Raw genomic sequence first — 18,647 nt, 5'->3', positions numbered from 1 at the left:
ACACATTTAGTTCCCATGCTCTCCCAGAACTTTCTCCCTGCTTTCCCACAATAAAACCTGGCCATATCTGAGTAGCAGAGGGCTCCAACAGAAGCCAAAGGCAGCTGCTATAGGTGGAAGAGTTGGCCAAGACCAGAACCTTGGAGTTAATTCTTGGTTTCTGATACCCTATGTTACATTCAGCTTCTAAATATCCCCTATATCCCTCTATCAATTGCCCAGCAGCATTCTCAGAAGTAATACTGGGCTTAGAGCAAAAGCCAATAGGCTGGAAGGCAGCTGTAATAGTGCCTTAGCCAATCAGGAACAGGAGTAAAAGCTGGGAGATTCACTTGCAGATCCAACTGAGGTACAAACAGAGGGAGATGCTGAGTGAGGGGTTCATATAAGTAGAATCCATTGGTACCAGGTAAGTTTTCTAAGCCATACTGACATGTTCCTGTTACAATCTTCACCATGTTAGTATCACTTTAAAGTCATAGAGTCACACTCCACCCTCTGGCTTTTATTTGCTCACTCATTAGAGAATTTAGTTTCATTTCTTCTTCTGCTTCCCAGGATGGCGGCTGCTGATCTGAAAGACGAGTTGAACTGCTCCATCTGCCTGAGCATTTATACTGATCCTGTATCCCTGCCGTGTGGCCATAACTTCTGCCAGGGCTGCATTGTGAAGGTGCTGGAGACCCAGGAGGGATCTGGGAGTTACACCTGCCCTGAATGCAGAGAGGAGTATGAGGAGCGCCCTGCCCTGCACAGGAACCAGACTCTGTGTAACATAGCAGAAAAATTCCGTCCTACTGAGCCTGAGCCAGGGAAGACTGAGATTCTCTGCACTTACTGTGACTCTCCTGTACCTGCTGTTAAATCCTGTGAGCACTGCGAGACCTCCCTGTGTAATGGTCACTTACAGAAGCACAACAAGTCTGTCCAACACACCTTAACTGAGCCCACCTGTTCCTTTATGGACCAAAAATGCTCCACCCACAGTAAGATCCTGGAGTATTACTGCTGTGAGGAGTCTGTCTGTATCTGTGTGTCCTGCTGTCTGGCCGGAGAGCACAGGGGCCACAGGGTGGATTAAGTAGTGTGAAGCAAATATAAATCAGAGATAAAAAATAAAGACTTTTTCCATTTACTTTTTATTTTCTATTTGTGACTGTTTTTCTAATACTGAAGAGAAGTTTCATTTTTCACCTTCTAAAGCAGCTGTGGGAGGGGGGGGGATCACTGACTCTTTAACCCTTTAAGTGCCAGCCGAATTTCACATTTTGGTTACGCGAAATGCCAGCCGTTTTTAAGCATTTGGTACTTGTTCAGTTTAACAAGGTTTTTTTGTAGGAAAACCTCCAGGAAACTTGGAAAATTATATATTGTTTTTTTCTTTGCAAATTGGGCTTTGACATGCAAGTGGAAATTTGCAACTTTTCTGGAGATGTAATGTATATTTTGGGTGAAATATGTAAAAAAAATAAAATTATTAAACAATTGTGTATATCTTGAGTTTTTTTTCCAAGGAAATTTTATTTTTACATGCATTTTTTTGTGTTTGTAAAAGCCCTGATCCTGCCAAGTCCAACGATACCAAATATGTATCAGTAACCCACTTTTTTTGTCCAGGAGTAACCCCCAAACTAAAACAGCATTTTGTAGAATTTTACACAAGAACAAAGTGGATAACCACATGTGACAGTTGATGCAGCAAAACTTATATGTAAATCTAAATTATTCCTTCAAGTTTGGTATTTTTAGAAACTATACACCTTCAGGTTTCTAGGGGTGCTGTAGTTTTCACTCAAAATTCAAATACATTTTACCAGTGCATAATGAAGCTTTTAGAGCTTTTTTGTTGCATTTTTAGTTTTTTTTTCTAAAATGTAAACTTAGATGCAGGTTCAAATGTAAATCTGACAAAATAACACTGTTATAAATTTTCAAATGTCCACAGAAAATTTGAAAGACAAACTTCTCCTGAATAAAACAATACCCCACAAGTGTGAATAAACATAGAGACGCAGCCAAAAACACCCCAAAACATAAGGGCAATTTCGGCCGCAGTTCTTCGCAGAAGTCAGCTATTTGGTCTGAAATAAAGGAAAAAGAGATCCAAAGTTAGATTTCTCCCTAAGTTTCCATGGCAACTAACAAAAACCTGCTCAATAACAATCTGCAAGTTCCCCTGAATAGAACGATACCCCATATGTATGGATACACATAGAGACGCAGCCGCCAAACACCCCAAAACAGGAGCAAGGCATAAGGGCAATTACAGCTGAACATCTGGGGGTTGCGCTCTATGTGTACTACTTGCAGTTTTTCAGTCTAAACACCCCCAAACACAAAAATAACCCCCACAGTAAGTGAAATCGGTGGTCAGAAATCTAGATCCACCAGCGTCACTGCAAACTGAACTTTTTTACCAACGAGAAGAGCAAAACAAGTAATAGTACAATAAACTCACAAACCAAAGATGAAAATGGCAAAAAAACAGTAAAAAGCAATCGAATAACTGTAGAACAAGATCAGAAATTAAGTTTGAGCAATAAATAAAGAAAAACTACTAAAGAAAGCATAGTAATAGTAAAAAATAAGTAGAGGAAAAAAAGAAAGAAAGTAATTGAGTAAGTGTGAGTGTGTGTGAGTGTGTGTGTGTGTGAGTGTATGTGTGTGTGTGAGTGTGAGTGTATGTGTGTGAGTGTGTATGTGTGAGTGTGTGTGTGTGAGTGTATGTGTGAGTGTATGTGTGAGTGTATGTGTGTGAGTGTGTGTGTGTGAGTGTGAGTGTATGTGTGTGAGTGTGTATGTGTGAGTGTATGTGTGTGAGTGTATGTGTGAGTGTATGTGTGAGTGTGTGTGTGAGCTTGACAAAGATGCCTGTAAGTGTGCTAAGGCCAAACACATTTTTTTTAGAGAGAAATATGTAAAATAAAGGGTGTAGAGAGGTGCAGTTCAGCTCACAATGTTGAATCAAGGCAATCCAGGCAACAAATCCAGCGATCAAAGCTCAGAAAGGCAGCAGGGGGGACTCCAGCAGTCACTAATGCGCAGCAGGAGAGAAGCGGGGGGCGTTTGGGAGTTGTAATTTATATATATGTAATTTATGTGTTCCTCGAGTCTCCACTGCTCCCATTGGCTGCCAAAAAACGATTGTCCGTGGGCTCTGTGAGTATGACTGCCTCTGATCCTTGCCTAGGGGATCTGTGCCTGGCAGAAATGATGCGCCGCTTTTTAAGGTACATTGCTTGGTGCAAGGGGGGAAATGCTGCAGAACGTAGTTTATACATTCTATTAACATGGTCTATTCTGATTGGAACACTTGACTATCACTCAGACTACTGAATATGCGTCGCTTAGGAACGTGCCTAGATCAAAGGGTAAACAGATGTACAGTAATTGAGAGGGCAATAGAACTCATTTTAGTTAATAGAAGATAATGCAAGAAAAGAGTGAGATGCCATTTAAAATTACCCAAATCTTTGTCTAATCAAATTGGTTACAGTAAATATATATATATTCATGTATTCATGATAGGAAAAATAAGAATAGGCAGACTGCATTTAGTTATATAGCCTGAAATCCATATATAAATGTACAGGTATGGGACCTGTTATCCTGAATGCTCTTGACCTGGGGTTTTCCGGATAATGGGTCTTTCTGTAATTTGGATCTTCATACCTTAAGTCTACTAGAAAATCATGTAAAGATTAAAAACCTGTACTATTAATTAGAGTATACACCTATATACTGTACATCTTTATGAACATGAGCAAAACAAGCAGAATTTCTATTTGAAATTACATTCTGCTCATTCTTTTCATTCAAATGCTAATATTTGGGTGTTTATTATAAAGCAGTCTTGGGGTATTTTGCTTTCTTTTATCATTATTATCTCAAAGTCTAATCTCTGAAGCTATTGCACTCCACAGTGGAACTCACTATCTTATTTTCCAAAAAAGTAATGGAGAACATAATTATTAATAATAAACAAAAGTAAAGGCAACACCATATTTTATTCATTATTGCCTACAACATAGGAGGGATGTTTAGTTATGCTATATGTCTCCTTTAATATCGGGGGGCAGATTTACTTAGGGTCGAATATCGAGGGTTAATTAACCCTCGATATTCGACTGTCGACGTTAAATCCTTCGACTTTGAATATCGAAGTCGAAGGATTTAGCGCTATTCGTTCGATCGAACGAAAAATCGAACGATTAAATCCTTCGATTCGATCGAATGATTTTTGTTCAACCAAAAAAAGCTTAGGAAGCCTATGGGGACCTTCCCCATAGGCTAACATTGACCTTGGTAGCTTTTAGGTGGCGAAGTAGGGGGTCGAAGTTTTTTCTTAAAGAGACAGTACTTCAACTATCGAATGGTCGAATAGTCGAACGATTTTTAGTTCAAATCGTTCGATTCAAAGTCGTAGTCGAAGGTCGAAGTAGCCCATTCGATGGTCGAAGCAGCCAAAAAAAACATTCGAAATTCAATGTTTTTTTCCTCTATTCCTTCACTTGAGCAAAGTAAATGGGCCCCTGGAAGTCTACTAAAGTCCTTTCTTCAGCTGTCATTAATAAGGAAAAGATCTAAGAAACACTATTAGGCTGAGAGTGATTCTGTCTATAGGCTCTACGACATGGCCATGCCCAGCTGCTTTACATTCAGCCCCATTTTTATTTGATGGCAGCAAGTGTTGAGCTCAATTCCTGTTCACTGGGAATGAGTTATTCCACCCTACCCCTCGATATTCCCATTTGCCTCTACTGCTTACATTGCTCTCACACTGCCCTGCTATATTCCCTGTACCTGGGGATTATACTACATGGGGAGGCACATTTATTAAAGATTGAATTTTGAATTCATGGGAGTTTTTATAAACTCCCATGAATTCAAAATTCAACCAATCGAAATGTATTAATAATAAATCGACCCAGAAATTTGAATTGAATTCAAATCAAATTAGAATTTTGAAAACTCGATTCAAGTTTTTTTTCTCCAAATAAAACTCGAATGTCAGGAAGGAAAAACAGAGTACGCGTGGGTGGGATGAACAAGGGTTGTGGCAGGGGGCCTGGAGTGGGGCCCTGAAACTGAAGCTCTGATGAGCCCCCAGTCTGACCCTGCCCACATATCACAAATTTCATCCAACAACCCACCTGGTACCCCCTGTACCTCTGGGAATATTATTACTTAGCTTTATAAAAATTTACTTAAGCTGCACATGAATAAACACACAGGGAATATATTTACTGCCTCCCTATGGCCTTACAAAACTATTTTTCCATGGACCAATGGGAGGGTGGGGGAGATGTGAGGGTGCATTTCAGGCTTACCCAAAAAAAAAGTGTCCAAACCAGGGTCGGACTGGGAGATAAAAGCAGCCCTGGAAACCCATTATCCAGAAAGCTCCAAATTATGGAAAGGCCATTTTCCATAGACTCCATTATTTCTCCTCTGTAAAAATAAACCTTGTACTTGAGCCAAACTAATATGTAATTAGTCTTTATTGGGAGTAAAACCAGCCTACTGGGTTTATTTAATGTTTACATGATTTTCTAGTAGACTGTATGAAGATCCAAATTACAGAAAGATCCATTATCCAGAAAACCCCAGGTCTCGAGCATTCTGGATAACAGGCCCTGCCAGAAGCACAGTAGGAGGGGACAGCCAATCACAGCCCTGCAGTCACACAAGCACAGACAGGCTTCAGTTCCCTATCAGGTCTTGCTAGCTGCTGATTGGTTCCTGTCCTACAGTGCAGTGAGCTGAGTGCACAGCCTGGGAATTCAGGGAGCAGCAAGTGGAAGAGAAGGGAGGGATTATTAGGGTTTTTGCAGAAATATTCAATAAATCAGCCTGAAACGCTACTTTTTTAAGCACAATTCTTCTATATCTAAATGAATATAACACACTGGTACATTCTTATTTTTAAAACAAAATGTTTCATTTAAAGTTGAATGTTCCTGTCTCTGGTGTTTGAGTCTGGCAGCTCAGTAATTCAGGTTCAGACTCTAAACTGTTACAATTTTGCAACATTTAGTTGATCCATTTCTCAGCAGCAAACAGATTTTTTTATATTTAATTTGGAAATCTGATATGAGCTAGACTTAGTGTCAGTTTCCCAGGTGCCCCCAGCCATGTGACTTGTGCTCTGATAAACTTCAGTCACTATTTACTGTTGTATTGCAAATTGGAGTGATATCACACCCCCCTTTCCGTCCCAGCAGCCAAACAACAGAACAATGGGAAGGTAACCAGATAGCAGCTCCCTAACACAAGATAACAGCTGCCTGGTAGATCTAAGAACAGCACTCAATAGTAAAATCCAGGTCCCACTGAGACACATTCAGTTACATTGAGTAGGAGAAACAACAGCCTGCCAGAAAGCAGTTCCATCCTAAAGTGCTGGCTCTTTCTGAAATCACATGACCAGGCAAAATGACCTGAGATGCACCTACACACCAATATTACAACTAAAAAATACACTTGCTGGTTCAGGGATTAAATTTTATATTGTAGAGTGAATTATTTGCAGTGTAAACAGTGTCATTTAAAAATAAAAACGACACCATGAAATCCATGACAGTATTTCTTAAAAAAAAAAACAGCATAGGATACTTTGCAATAGACCAGTAATATTCATTGTAAGCATGCTGGAGACCTCTAGTGACCAAACAGAGGTATAACCATATACTTAACAAATTCTCCAAAGCATGCTAGTAAGTAAAAAAATATACTTTATCTACATCAGTTATTAAAATACATAGGAAATAACCCCTCTAGCGCCTAACGCGTTTCATGCTTACCCAGCACTTAGTCATCTGCCTATGACTAAGTGCTGGGTAAGCATGAAACGCGTTAGGCGCTAGAGGGGTTATTTCCTATGTATTTTAATAACTGATGTAAATAAAGTATATTTTTTTACTTACTAGCATGCTTTGGAGAATTTGTTAAGTATACATTACATTAGGAATCACAATACTGCACAACCACATAGGACTCCTGGAAGCAGAGGAAATATAGTGCTGCCAAGCTCCGCTGAAATAAAGCTGGGTAGGACACCTCAACTCATAATACCCCTCACTACTACTCTGTGGCATCTAGTCAACCAAGAGAATTGTATGACAGAAGTCAGAGCTGCTAGTAAACCACAAGAATGCCTTATGTTTGGGACCTTCCCTGCAATTCTTACATATACAGTGAATCAAGGAACTTCTCAATGCTGTCAGCACTGATGTAACTATAGAGGAGGCAGATCCCACTGTCACACGGGGCCCAGACCACAGGATCTGATTCCTTTCTAGTTATCTGGTAGCAAATGGACAGTATTGGGGAAGGGTTTGCAGTAAACATCGGGGCCTGGCACCTTATACATAAACCACTGATTGTCAGCAGCAAGCAGCCCACTAACATCCACCTTTAGATTCCAGCGAGCAGCAGTAATGACAATGGCAAATGTGACAGTTTTTGAGATACGTAGTCTAGTAAAGGAAGAGAAGTGCGAGACCACAGTTTTTATGGAAAAGGGTTGTTTTCGTAGGAAAAGTGCATTTATTTATTTAGTGTACACAAATAGTAAAGACGTGCATGTTAAAGGTGATAGACTGTATACACATATATATCCAGCACCCATAGCAGGTATCTCCTATGCATCTATTTCACTCCCACCAATCCAATTCAAATGAGATCTGTAAACTCTATAACTGCTCACTATTTGGTCCGCATGGTTCGGGTGCTCTTGGACCTGAACCCACACTTGCTATTTCAGATTTATTATTTCACCCACAAGGGCTATCCCATCGTTCCTTTAAATTTAAAGGTAGAATGCTTCAATTTGCTTACTGGATTAGCGCTGTGACCTGGGTCTGTCGCTAAGGGATAGAATTAAAGGGATAGAAAGACACATGGATAGAATTTAAAGGAACAGTTCAGTATAAAAATAAAAAGTGGGTAAATAAATAGGCTGTGCAAAATAAAAAATGTATCTAATATAGTTAGTTAGTCAACAATGTAATGTATAAAGGCTGGAGTGAGTGGATGTGTAACATAATAGTCAGAACACTACTTCCTGCTTTTCAGCTCTCTTACATAGTTACAAAGTTAAATTAGGTTGACAAAAGACAAAGTCCATCAAGTTCAACCCCTCCAAATGAAAACCCAGCCCCATACACACACCCCTCTCTACTTTCACATAAATTCTATATACCCATATCTATACTAACTATAGAGTTTAGTATCACAATAGCCTTTGTATTATGTCTGTCCAAGAAATCATCCAAGTCCCTCTTATAGTCATTAACTGAATCATCACCCGGCAGTGCATTCCCCAACCTCACTGTCCTGACTGTGATGAACCCCCTACTCTGTTCCTTTAAATGAAACTTCTTTTCCTCTAGTCTGAAGGGGAGGCCTCTGGTACGTGATTCTCTTTATGGGTAAAAAGGTCCCCTGCTATTTGTCTATAATGTCCTCTAATGTACTTGTAAAGTATAATCATGTCCCCTCACAAGCGCCTTTTTTCCAGAGAAAACAACCCCAACCTTGTCAGTCTCCCCTCATAATTTAACTCTTCCCTCCCTCTAACCAGTTTAGTTGCACTTAGTCTCTGCACTCTCTCCAGCTCATTTATATCCCTCTTAAGGACTGGAGTCCAAAACTGCCCCCATACTCCAGATGAGGCCTCACCAGGGACCTATACAGAGACACAATTATGTTTCATCCCTTGAGTTAATGCCCTTTTTTATACAAGAACTTTATTTGCTTCAGTAGCCACAGAATGACACTGCCCAGAATTAGACAACTTGTTATCTACAAAAATCCCTAGATCCTTCTCAAAGTAACATAGTAACATAGTAAGTAAGGTTAAAAAAAGACAGATGTCCATCAAGTTCAACCTTTTAGTTTTTTTTTTTTTATTATTCTGCCTAACTGCCAGTTGATCCAGAGAAAATGGCAATTGGACTAGCCACTGGATCAACTTGTACTATGAGCTATCTCCCATATCCCTGTATTCCCTCACTTGCTAAACACCATCCAACCCCTTCTTATATCTATCTAATGTATCAGCCTGTACCTCTGATTCACTTCCCAGCTCTCCCTGTAACACCCCTTTCCCTCCTCTAATCTCATTGGCTCCCTCCTGTCTGCTGGGAGGGGCTACTGGTGAATAAAGCATCCGACCCTTCCTTGTACTTATCTAATGTATCAGCCTGTACCCCTGATTCACTTCCCAGCTCTCCCTGTAACACCCCTTTCCCTCCTCTAATCTCATTGGCTCCCTCCTGTCTGCTGGGAGGAGCTACTGGTGAATAAAGCATCCGACCCTTCCTTGTACCTATCTAATGTATCAGCCTGTACCACTGATTCAGGGAGACAATTCCACATATTCACAGCTCTCACTGTAACAAACCCCTTCCCGATATTTAGCTGGAACCTCTTTTCTTCTAATCGGAATGGGTGACCTCGTGTCAACTGGAAAGACCTACTGGTAAATAAAGCATCAGAGAGATTATTATATGATCCCCTTATATATTTATACATAGTTATCATATCACCCCTTAAGCGCCTCTTCTCCAGCGTGATCATCCCCAATTTGGCCAGTCTTTCCTCATAGCTAAGATTTTCCCTTTACCAGCTTAGTTGCCCTTCTCTGTCCCCTCTCTAATACAATAATGTCCTGTTTGAGTGATGGAGACCAAAACTGTAGGGCATATTCTAGATGGGGCCTTACCAGTGCTCTATACAGTGGGACCCCCTCCTCCCGTGAATCTCTGCCCCATTTAATACAGCTCAAGACCTTATTTGCCCTTGATGCTGCTGACTGGCATTGCTTGCTACAGACAAGTTTATCATCTACAAGGACTCCAAGCTCCGTCTTCATTATGGATTTGCCTAGTGCAGTCCCATTAAGGGTATAAGTGGATATTGTTACATCCCAGGTGCATGACATTACATTTATCAACATTGAATCTCATTTGCCACTTAGCTGCCCAGATTGCCAGTTTGTCAAGATCCTGTTGCAAGTGCCACATCCTGGATGGAATTAATTGGGCTGATAGTTTTGTGTCATCTGCAAACACTGATACATTACTTACAATACCCTCCCCATAGTCATTAATGAACAAGTTAAATAAAAGTGGCCCCAATACTGAGCCCTGAGGGACCCCACTAAGAACCTTACACCAAGTAGAGAATGTCCCATTAACAACCACCCTCTGTACCCGATCCTGTAGCCAGTTTCCTATCCACGTGCAAACGACTTCATTAAGCCCAACAGACCTTAGTTTAGAAAGCAGTCGTTTGTTTGGCAAAATCCAAATAGATCACATCTACTGCCCCCCCCCCACTGTCCAGCATCTTACTTACCTCATCATAAAATGCAATCAAATTTGTCTGACATGACCTATCCTTCATAAAGCCATGCTGATTGCTGCTCATAATGCCATTCATTAGGACAACATTTTGAATGTGATCCCTTAACAAGCCTTCAAATAATTTGCCCACCACAGATGTCAAACTTACTGGCCTATAATTGCCAGGCTGAGATCATAATCACTTTTTAAATATTGGAATAACATCAGCTTTTCTCCAATCCATAGGCACCATACCAGATGAAAGTGAATCTGAGAAAATCAGAAATAGGGGCTGGTCTAAAACTGAACTAAGCTCTCTTAGAACCGGGGGGTGTATGCCATCAGGCCCTGGTGCCTTGTTTACATTAATTTGTATTAAAGCTTTATGAATCATATCCTGAGTCAGCCACTGATTAGATTGAGCTGAGCCATTAGTGCAGCTATAAAGTGAGCCTGGGAACTCAGATTCCTCTATTGTATATATAGTTAAAGAAATTCCCAACACACTGCCATTTAGTGTATAACTTGCATTTATATTATTTTTGCATAACCTGCATTTATCAACATTGAACCTCATTTTCCAGTTTGCTGCCCAGTTTTCCAGTTTAGACAAATCACTGTGCAAAGTGGCAGCATCCTGCATGGAACCTATAGTTCTGCACAATTTAGTATCATCTGCAAAAATAGAAACAGTACTTTCAATGCCCACCTCCAGGTCATTAATAAACGCAAGGGACCTAGTACAGAGCCCTGCGGTACTCCACTAACAACACTGGTCCAATTAGAAAATGTTCCATTTACCACCACTCTTTGTAGTCTATCTTTTAGCCAGTTCTCTATCCAGGTACAAATACTATGTTCCAGGCCAACATTCCTTAATTTAAACAGTAACCTTCTGTGTGGCACTGTATCAAATTCTTTAGCGAAGTCTAAGTAAATCACATCCACTGCCATCCCAGAATCTAGATCCCTGCTCACCTTCTCATAAAAAGAAATTAAGTTAGTCTGGCAAGATCTATTACGCATAAAACCATGCTGGCACACACTCATAGTATTATGATTTGCTATAAAGTCTAGGATTTTATCCTTTATTAACCCTTCGAAAAGCTTTCCTACCACTGACGTCAAGACTAACTGGCCTATAGTTTTGAGGCTGAGAACGGGATCCTTTTTTGAATAGAGGCATCACATTAGCAATTCGCCAGTCTCTCTGCACTTTGCCAGACCTCAATGAATCCTGAAAAATGAAGTAAAGAGGTTTGGCAATCACAGAGCTAAGCTTCCTAAGTACCCTGGGATGAATGCCATCTGGCCCTGGACCTTTGTTTATCTTAACATGTTCTGGTCTCTTTTTAATTTCCTCATGTGTGAACCATGCATCTAGAATTGGGACTATCAAGAAGGAAACCTTCATTAACTGGTTTCTCATTTGTGTAGAGAGACGAAAAATATGAGTTCGGAATCTGTGCTTTTATTTTGTTTTCATCAACCAGCTGACCCTCTCTGATATTAAAGGTCTGACCCCTTCCTGCTTCATTTTTTTACTATTAACATATTTAAAAAATTATTTTGGATTCTTTTTACCGCTTGCTGCAATATCATTTTCCATATCAATTTTAGCTTGGTTTCCACTGGTTGGCTTGGCTAACTAACTATATTAGTAACATTTTTTATTTTGCACAGCCTGTTCCTTTAAATGCATGTTCTGATCTCCTATTAAAATACCATATGCACAGATTTCATGTTTCCTATTATGATGATTCCTTGGCTGGATTAAGCGTAGACAACAAGTCTGGATGTAAATTAAGTATCAGATGCACTTCCTGGCACTACATGAATAAAAGCTTATGATGCTGATAGCACAGGCCACATGCTGGCTATAGAGCCGTCCGTTGCTCAGTGTGGACCCCAAGGTGTGCCAGGAGTGGGCTTTTTTCAGAGAAACCTTTCCCGCATTCTGTGCAAGTAAAACGCTTCTCCCCCCTGTGAAATTTCTCATGATTTAACAGGTGGCTCTTCTGGGAGAAGCTTTTCCCACACTCCTGACAAGGGAATGGTTTCTCCCCAGTGTGAACTTTCTGATGCCTGTTAAGGGTGCTCTTTAGAGAAAAGTCTTTGCCACAATCTGTGCACCTGAAGGGTTTCTGCCCCAAGTGAACTTTCTGGTGGCTGAGAAGGTTGCTTTTATAGGAGAAGTTTTTCCCGCATTCTGTGCATGTGAATGGTTTTGCCCCTGTGTGAACCGTCTGGTGCCTGTGAAGCATGCTTTTCTGGGAGAAACTCACCCCACATTCTGTGCAGATGAAGGGTTTCTCTTGCGTGTGAATTCGCTGGTGCCGGTGGAGGACGCTCTTCTGAGAGAAGCTTTTGCCACACTCTGTACAAGTGAATGGTTTCTCCCCAGTGTGGACCAACTGATGGATTTGAAAATTGTGCTTTGTGCTGAAATTCTTGCCACACTGGGTACAAATAAATGTTCTCTCCTCTGTGAGTCCTTTCGTATGATTATTGAGAACGTTATCATTCATAGCATGGGTGCAGACGTGAGTGCTGTCGATGATTGGACAAACGCTTTCTCCGCACTTACAACAAATAATATATGTTGAGTCCGACACTGGAGGACGAGCCTCATACTTTGGGCTTGAGTCACACTTAGAGTCAGACACGGGTTTGTGCTGTGACAGCTCTAAACACAGTCCAGCTCTTTGTTCTATCCCTGAACCCAGAGAATGAGGGGAATTATTTGTGCACAGAACTGATGGGAGTGTTTCTTTTCTTCCCTTCATCTCATTTTCAGAGCGGTGATCTTCATTTGTGCTTGGAAACAATGTGAGTTTAAATGAGTCCAGACAATGTTCAGTTTCCGTTTCTTCTTTTTCTATTTTAACCTTTAACATGTCTGGTTGTGACTCCATTTTTATCAGAACATTGGTGACTTCATTCTCCAGTTTCACTTCTCTAGACTCAATCCGTAGACTTTCCCCATCAGTGAAGATAACTTCTAGATCTTTTATTTTATTCAGTTCACTGGAGACTTTTTCTTCTTTCTCTGCGGTCTGCAGGAGTCCAGCCCCAGGTAAACTTTTATTAGACTTGATGGTGGTCAACTCGTGTTTACAGTCTGATGCCTCATTTTCTGGTGCCTCCATGTTAGTCATGGGTAGGTTCTTCTGTCCGATTGGAGATGGACATTCCTTGATCCACATTTACTGAGTATCGGAAAGGCAGACCTGACATAGCAGAAAGCAGGATTAGTGGTGACCTTTTATTGTAGTTTAATCTTTTATGACAAAGAATTTAGCAGCTCAAAGGGCAATTACCCCACACAGACACATACACCATCAAGAGCTCACTTGGTACAATTATATTTTTTTCTGCCATTTGTATGGGTTTTTGTGTATATAGCTACCTGCTGTAGAGGTTTGTAAGTGGTCTGAGAAATGGAATTTAAAGGAGACATATAGGATAAATGAAAAAACCCTAAATGTGTAGGCAATTATAAGTAATATATGGTGTTGCTTTTACATGGTGCTAAACATTAATAGTATCTTTAAAAATAGCCCCTTTATTGGAGCTCCCTATAGATGTTCTCTGGTCCCTGTCTGTGTTTCAAATGAGGGGTGGGCGTGTCCCTGCCAGAAGCACAGTAGGAGGGGGACAGCCAATCACAGCCCTGCAGTCACACAAGCACAGACAGGCTTCAGTTCCCTATCAGGTCCTGCTAGCTGCTGATTGGTTCCTGTCCTACAGTGCAGTGAGCTGAGTGCACAGCCTGGGAATTCAGGGAGCAGCAAGTGGAAGAGAAGGGAGGGATTATTAGGGGTTTTGCAGAAATATTCAATAAATCAGCCTGAAACACATTTTAAAGCACAATTCTTCTATATCTAAATGAGTATAATGTACTGGTACATTCTTATTTTTTACACACAATGTCTCCATTAAAACAAATAAAAATAGCCCCATTATTTGAAATCCCCTGTGTCCTCTCTGGTTTCTCCCTGTGTTGTGGGCATGTTCTAAATAAGTAAACCATATAGTGAGCAGCCAATCACATTGCAGTCCACTGTTGGCCCCGCCTACCCGCTGGCTTCCCGCCACACTGCATTACCTGACACCTCACGATACCTGTGGAGGCCGGAGAAGCCGCCATTAGGGCGTGGAACATACGGGCAGTTGTTGGAAGGCTTTGGGGCGGGTTATTTTCAGACAAAACGTATGTGTATAATTAGAGTATCCTGTAATGAATTGACTGCTAATCAGACGTGATGCAAGAGGCGGTGTATATGAGTGAGGAGCTACAAGGACACCTGGAAGCGGGGGACACTGTGTATTCGCTCAGTTACTAAGCGGCATCCAGAGGTGCTGAAATCACTGACCAATGGGCGGCAGCGCTTCGTCACACCCTCCCCAGCCTCTCATCCACTCACACTCTCCCAGTCCCAGCCCTACCTTCCATACATCACAACTCAAAGCGATCCCGCGCTCAACCTAATTGGAGCAGGGTGAGGCAATTACTTCCGGATCGCCATATTGTTTCCGCTGAATTCATAAGTAGTGCGCATGCGCCATACGACCCGCCTCTTGACGTTCTGGGCATCTGCTGTTTCGGTTGCCATGGATATTGTCCAGCCTCATTGCGACTGATGAAGGGGAAGCAAAAGCTTTATAGGAAATCACTGTGCGCCAATGAGTTGGTCTGTCTGTAACCCTCATAACTGCTTATAACCTACACATGTGTAACAGTAGCGCTAACACTCTGCTCACTGGATAATCAGACTCTTCTTGGCGATGTGTTTCCAGTTGTTTCATGAGGTGGGAAGCTTCACCTTTCAGTTAAAGGAGAAGCAAACCCCATACCTCCCAACTGTCCCTTTTTCGGAGGGACAGTCCCTCTTTTGACAGCTCAACCCGCAGTCCCTCATTTGTACTGGAAAGTCCCTCTTTTCTCTGCACTGAACAGCCAGAAAAAGAAACAAAGTTTCTCACTTAATTGGCTTTTAGCAGAGAGCCCAGAACAGCTAACAGGTGCAAATAAGATACTTTGTAACCATTTTGAGACACAAAAACACAGTTTAGATAAGGAGAAATATTTTCAAACTTTCATAACCTGCCAAATTTTGTAAAACAAACATGGTAATTAGGGGGTGTGGCCACAGAAAGGGGTGTGGTCATATAAATTGCTGCGCTACGTGCGGAAAAAAAATTTTTGTCCCTCTTTTTACTTCCAAAATGTTGGGAGGTATGCAAACCCTTTTGGTGCAAAACCACTCTGCCCCTCCCCCCGGGCCAATGCCCCTAACTTGTTAGTCACCCCTCCATGCAGGTCCTCTCTTGCCGAGTTCACGGGCGCCATCTTCGCCCGAGCGGTCTTCTTCCTGTACTGATCGACATTTAGCGGCGCATGTGCAGGAGGCATTTGCCGGTTAAATCCACTGCGCATAGGGTTGCCACCTGGCTGGTATTTTACCGGCCTAGCCGTTAAAACACCAGCCAGGGCCGGTATTACAAATTTACCGGCAATGTAGCTGCTGGTAAATGTGTAATATCCCTAACTAAAGCCCTGGGCCTGCCCCAATCTGCACAAAATCTACCTTTTCTTCGGCGCCTGGCCAATTGCATGCCGCCCCCTTTGACGTCTTGCCCCGCCCCCTTTGATGTCACATCCAATTACACGCCATGACTCCGCCCCCTTTGCAATCACTCCCTGCCCCCTTTGACGTCACGCCTGCCTCTTTTTACCGCCCCCAGCACTGGCCAGTGCAAATTATATTGAAAGGTGGCAACCCTAACTGCGCATGCGCCCGAATTTCACAAAGTTTCCAATTTTTTTTTTCGGAAACTTTGTGACTTTCGGCGCATGCACAGTAGATCCAACCGGCAAATGCATCTTACTGCGCATGCGCTGCCAAATACAGGTAGAAGAGCGATCGGATAAAGATGGCACCCGTGAACTCGGCAAGAGAGGACCTGCATGGAGGGGTGACTACAAAGTTAAGGGCATTTGCCCGGCGGGGGGGGGGAGGTAGGCCAGGGGGGAGAGGGGCCGAAAGGGTTTCCTTCCCCTTTAATAACAGGTTCTGAAGCAGACATGGCAATCTCTAATACAATAAGGCAGTGATCCCCAACCAGTGGCTCACGAGTAACATGTCGCTCATCTTCCCTTTGGATGCTGCACCCAGTGGCCTCAAAGCAGGTGCTTTAACATAGGGGCTGACAAATGGCCAATCAAAGGACTTATTTTGTGCCACCCAGGAACATTTTTATGCTTGTGTTGCTACCCAAATCTTTTTCTTTTTATCTGAATGTGGCTCACAGGTAAAAAAAAATGTTGGGAAACATGTGCTTCTACTGAAGTGTTGAGCAGTACATTACTGCTCAACAGATCTAATTCCATTAAAAATAAAAAACAAAGAGTTATTTCTGCCTTAATAAGACGAATATGTGGTCTTTTTAACCCTTGGATATTTTGTTTGAGCAGTCAGTTTCTAATGTTTTGGTTTCTTACTAGTTTCCTCGGATTATACAAAGCCGTGCTGCATGTGCGTAGTGCAGGTGTACTCCATTAGTTAATGGATGGGGCACAAATTTTGTATATTGGATATGAAACCGCTTTATTAATTTCTTGAAGGTCTCACCACTTGGTGCATGTCTGTAGCAAGATTATAAGTATACCGGCAATACTGACAGGTTTCTAGGTTTTGATTTGTGTGACATGATCCTTGCTACAGATAAAACCAACCAGCCATGATATGCAGATGGGTTTTTATTCCCCAGTTAAAAACCTCAAAGAAAAAGCAATACATTAACACTGACTGGTGAGACCTATGTGGAATCTACAATACACAATACTTTATATCTGTCCCCTCTATAAAGGTAGAATTAAAGGTAAAATCAAAAAAAAAAAAATGTTTTAAAGTGATGACAAAATAATTTACTGTTGAGCTGCACTGTAAACTGGTGTGTTTGCTTCAGAAACAGAATAGTTGATATAAACAAGCTGCTGTGTAGCCATCGGGGCAGCCATTCAAGCACAGGATACACAGTAGATAACAGATAAGTACTACTATAGTTTATATAAACAAGCTGCTGTGTAGCCATGGGGGCAGCCATTCAAGCACAGGATACACAGTAGATAACAGATAAGTACTACTATAGTTTATATAAACAAGCTGCTGTGTAGCCATCGGGGCAGCCATTCAAGCACAGGATACACAGTAGATAACAGATAAGTACTACTATAGTTTATATAAACAAGCTGCTGTGTAGCCATGGGGGCAGCCATTCAAGCACAGGATACACAGTAGATAACAGATAAGTACTACTATAGTTTATATAAACAAGCTGCTGTGTAGCCATGGGGGCAGCCATTCAAGCACAGGATACACAGTAGATAACAGATACGTACTACTATAGATTATATAAACAAGCTGCTGTGTAGCCATGGGGACAGCCATTCAAGCACAGGATACACAGTAGATAACAGATAAGTACTACTATAGTTTATATAAACAAGCTGCTGTGTAGCAATGGGGGCAGCCATTCAAGCACAGGATACACAGTAGATAACAGATAAGTACTACTATAGTTTATATAAACAAGCTGCTGTGTAGCCATGGGGGCAGCCATTCAAGCACAGGATACACAGTAGATAACAGATAAGTACTACTATAGATTATATAAACAAGCTGCTGTGTAGCCATGGGGACAGCCATTCAAGCACAGGATACACAGTAGATAACAGATAAGTACTACTATAGTTTATATAAACAAGCTGCTGTGTAGCCATGGGGACAGCCATTCAAGCACAGGATACACAGTAGATAACAGATAAGTACTACTATAGTTTATATAAACAAGCTGCTGTGTAGCCATGGGGGCAGCCATTCAAGCACAGGATACACAGTAGATAACAGATAAGTACTACTATAGTTTATATAAACAAGCTGCTGTGTAGCCATGGGGACAGCCATTCAAGCACAGGATACACAGTAGATAACAGATAAGTACTACTATAGTTTATATAAACAAGCTGCTGTGTAGTCATGGGGGCAGCCATTCAAGCACAGGATACACAGTAGATAACAGATAAGTACTACTATAGTTTATATAAACAAGCTGCTGTGTAGCCATGGGGGCAGCCATTCAAGCACAGGATACACAGTAGATAACAGATAAGTACTACTATAGTTTATATAAACAAGCTGCTGTGTAGCCATGGGGGCAGCCATTCAAGCACAGGATACACAGTAGATAACAGATAAGTACTACTATAGTTTATATAAACAAGCTGCTGTGTAG

General features: G+C 41.5%; 1 protein-coding gene across 3 annotated transcripts; it reads right to left on the bottom strand.

Moving 5' to 3' along the window:
• Positions 1-1,832: 1,832 nt before the first annotated feature.
• LOC108704271 (gastrula zinc finger protein XlCGF57.1-like) lies at positions 1,833-15,277 on the bottom strand. Of its 3 annotated transcripts, XM_041579061.1 has the most exons (3): positions 14,799-15,276; positions 12,635-13,579; positions 1,833-2,081 (listed from the first exon to the last, which is right to left on the bottom strand). In XM_041579061.1, exons 2-3 carry the CDS (start codon positions 13,553-13,555, stop codon positions 2,073-2,075), a joined length of 930 nt encoding a protein of 309 aa, XP_041434995.1. In that variant the 5' UTR covers positions 13,556-13,579; positions 14,799-15,276; the 3' UTR covers positions 1,833-2,072. The 3 variants fall into 3 exon arrangements, with proteins under 3 accessions (XP_041434995.1, XP_041434994.1, XP_018096259.1); XM_041579060.1 differs by lacking the exon at positions 1,833-2,081 and having other exon boundaries at positions 11,928-13,579; positions 14,808-15,277; XM_018240770.2 differs by lacking the exon at positions 1,833-2,081 and having other exon boundaries at positions 11,928-13,579.
• Positions 15,278-18,647: the final 3,370 nt, after the last annotated feature.

Source organism: Xenopus laevis, chromosome 9_10S (assembly GCF_017654675.1).
Source record: "Xenopus laevis strain J_2021 chromosome 9_10S, Xenopus_laevis_v10.1, whole genome shotgun sequence".
Taxonomy (NCBI): domain Eukaryota; kingdom Metazoa; phylum Chordata; class Amphibia; order Anura; family Pipidae; genus Xenopus; species Xenopus laevis.
This window is presented reverse-complemented; position numbering and strand designations above follow the sequence as displayed.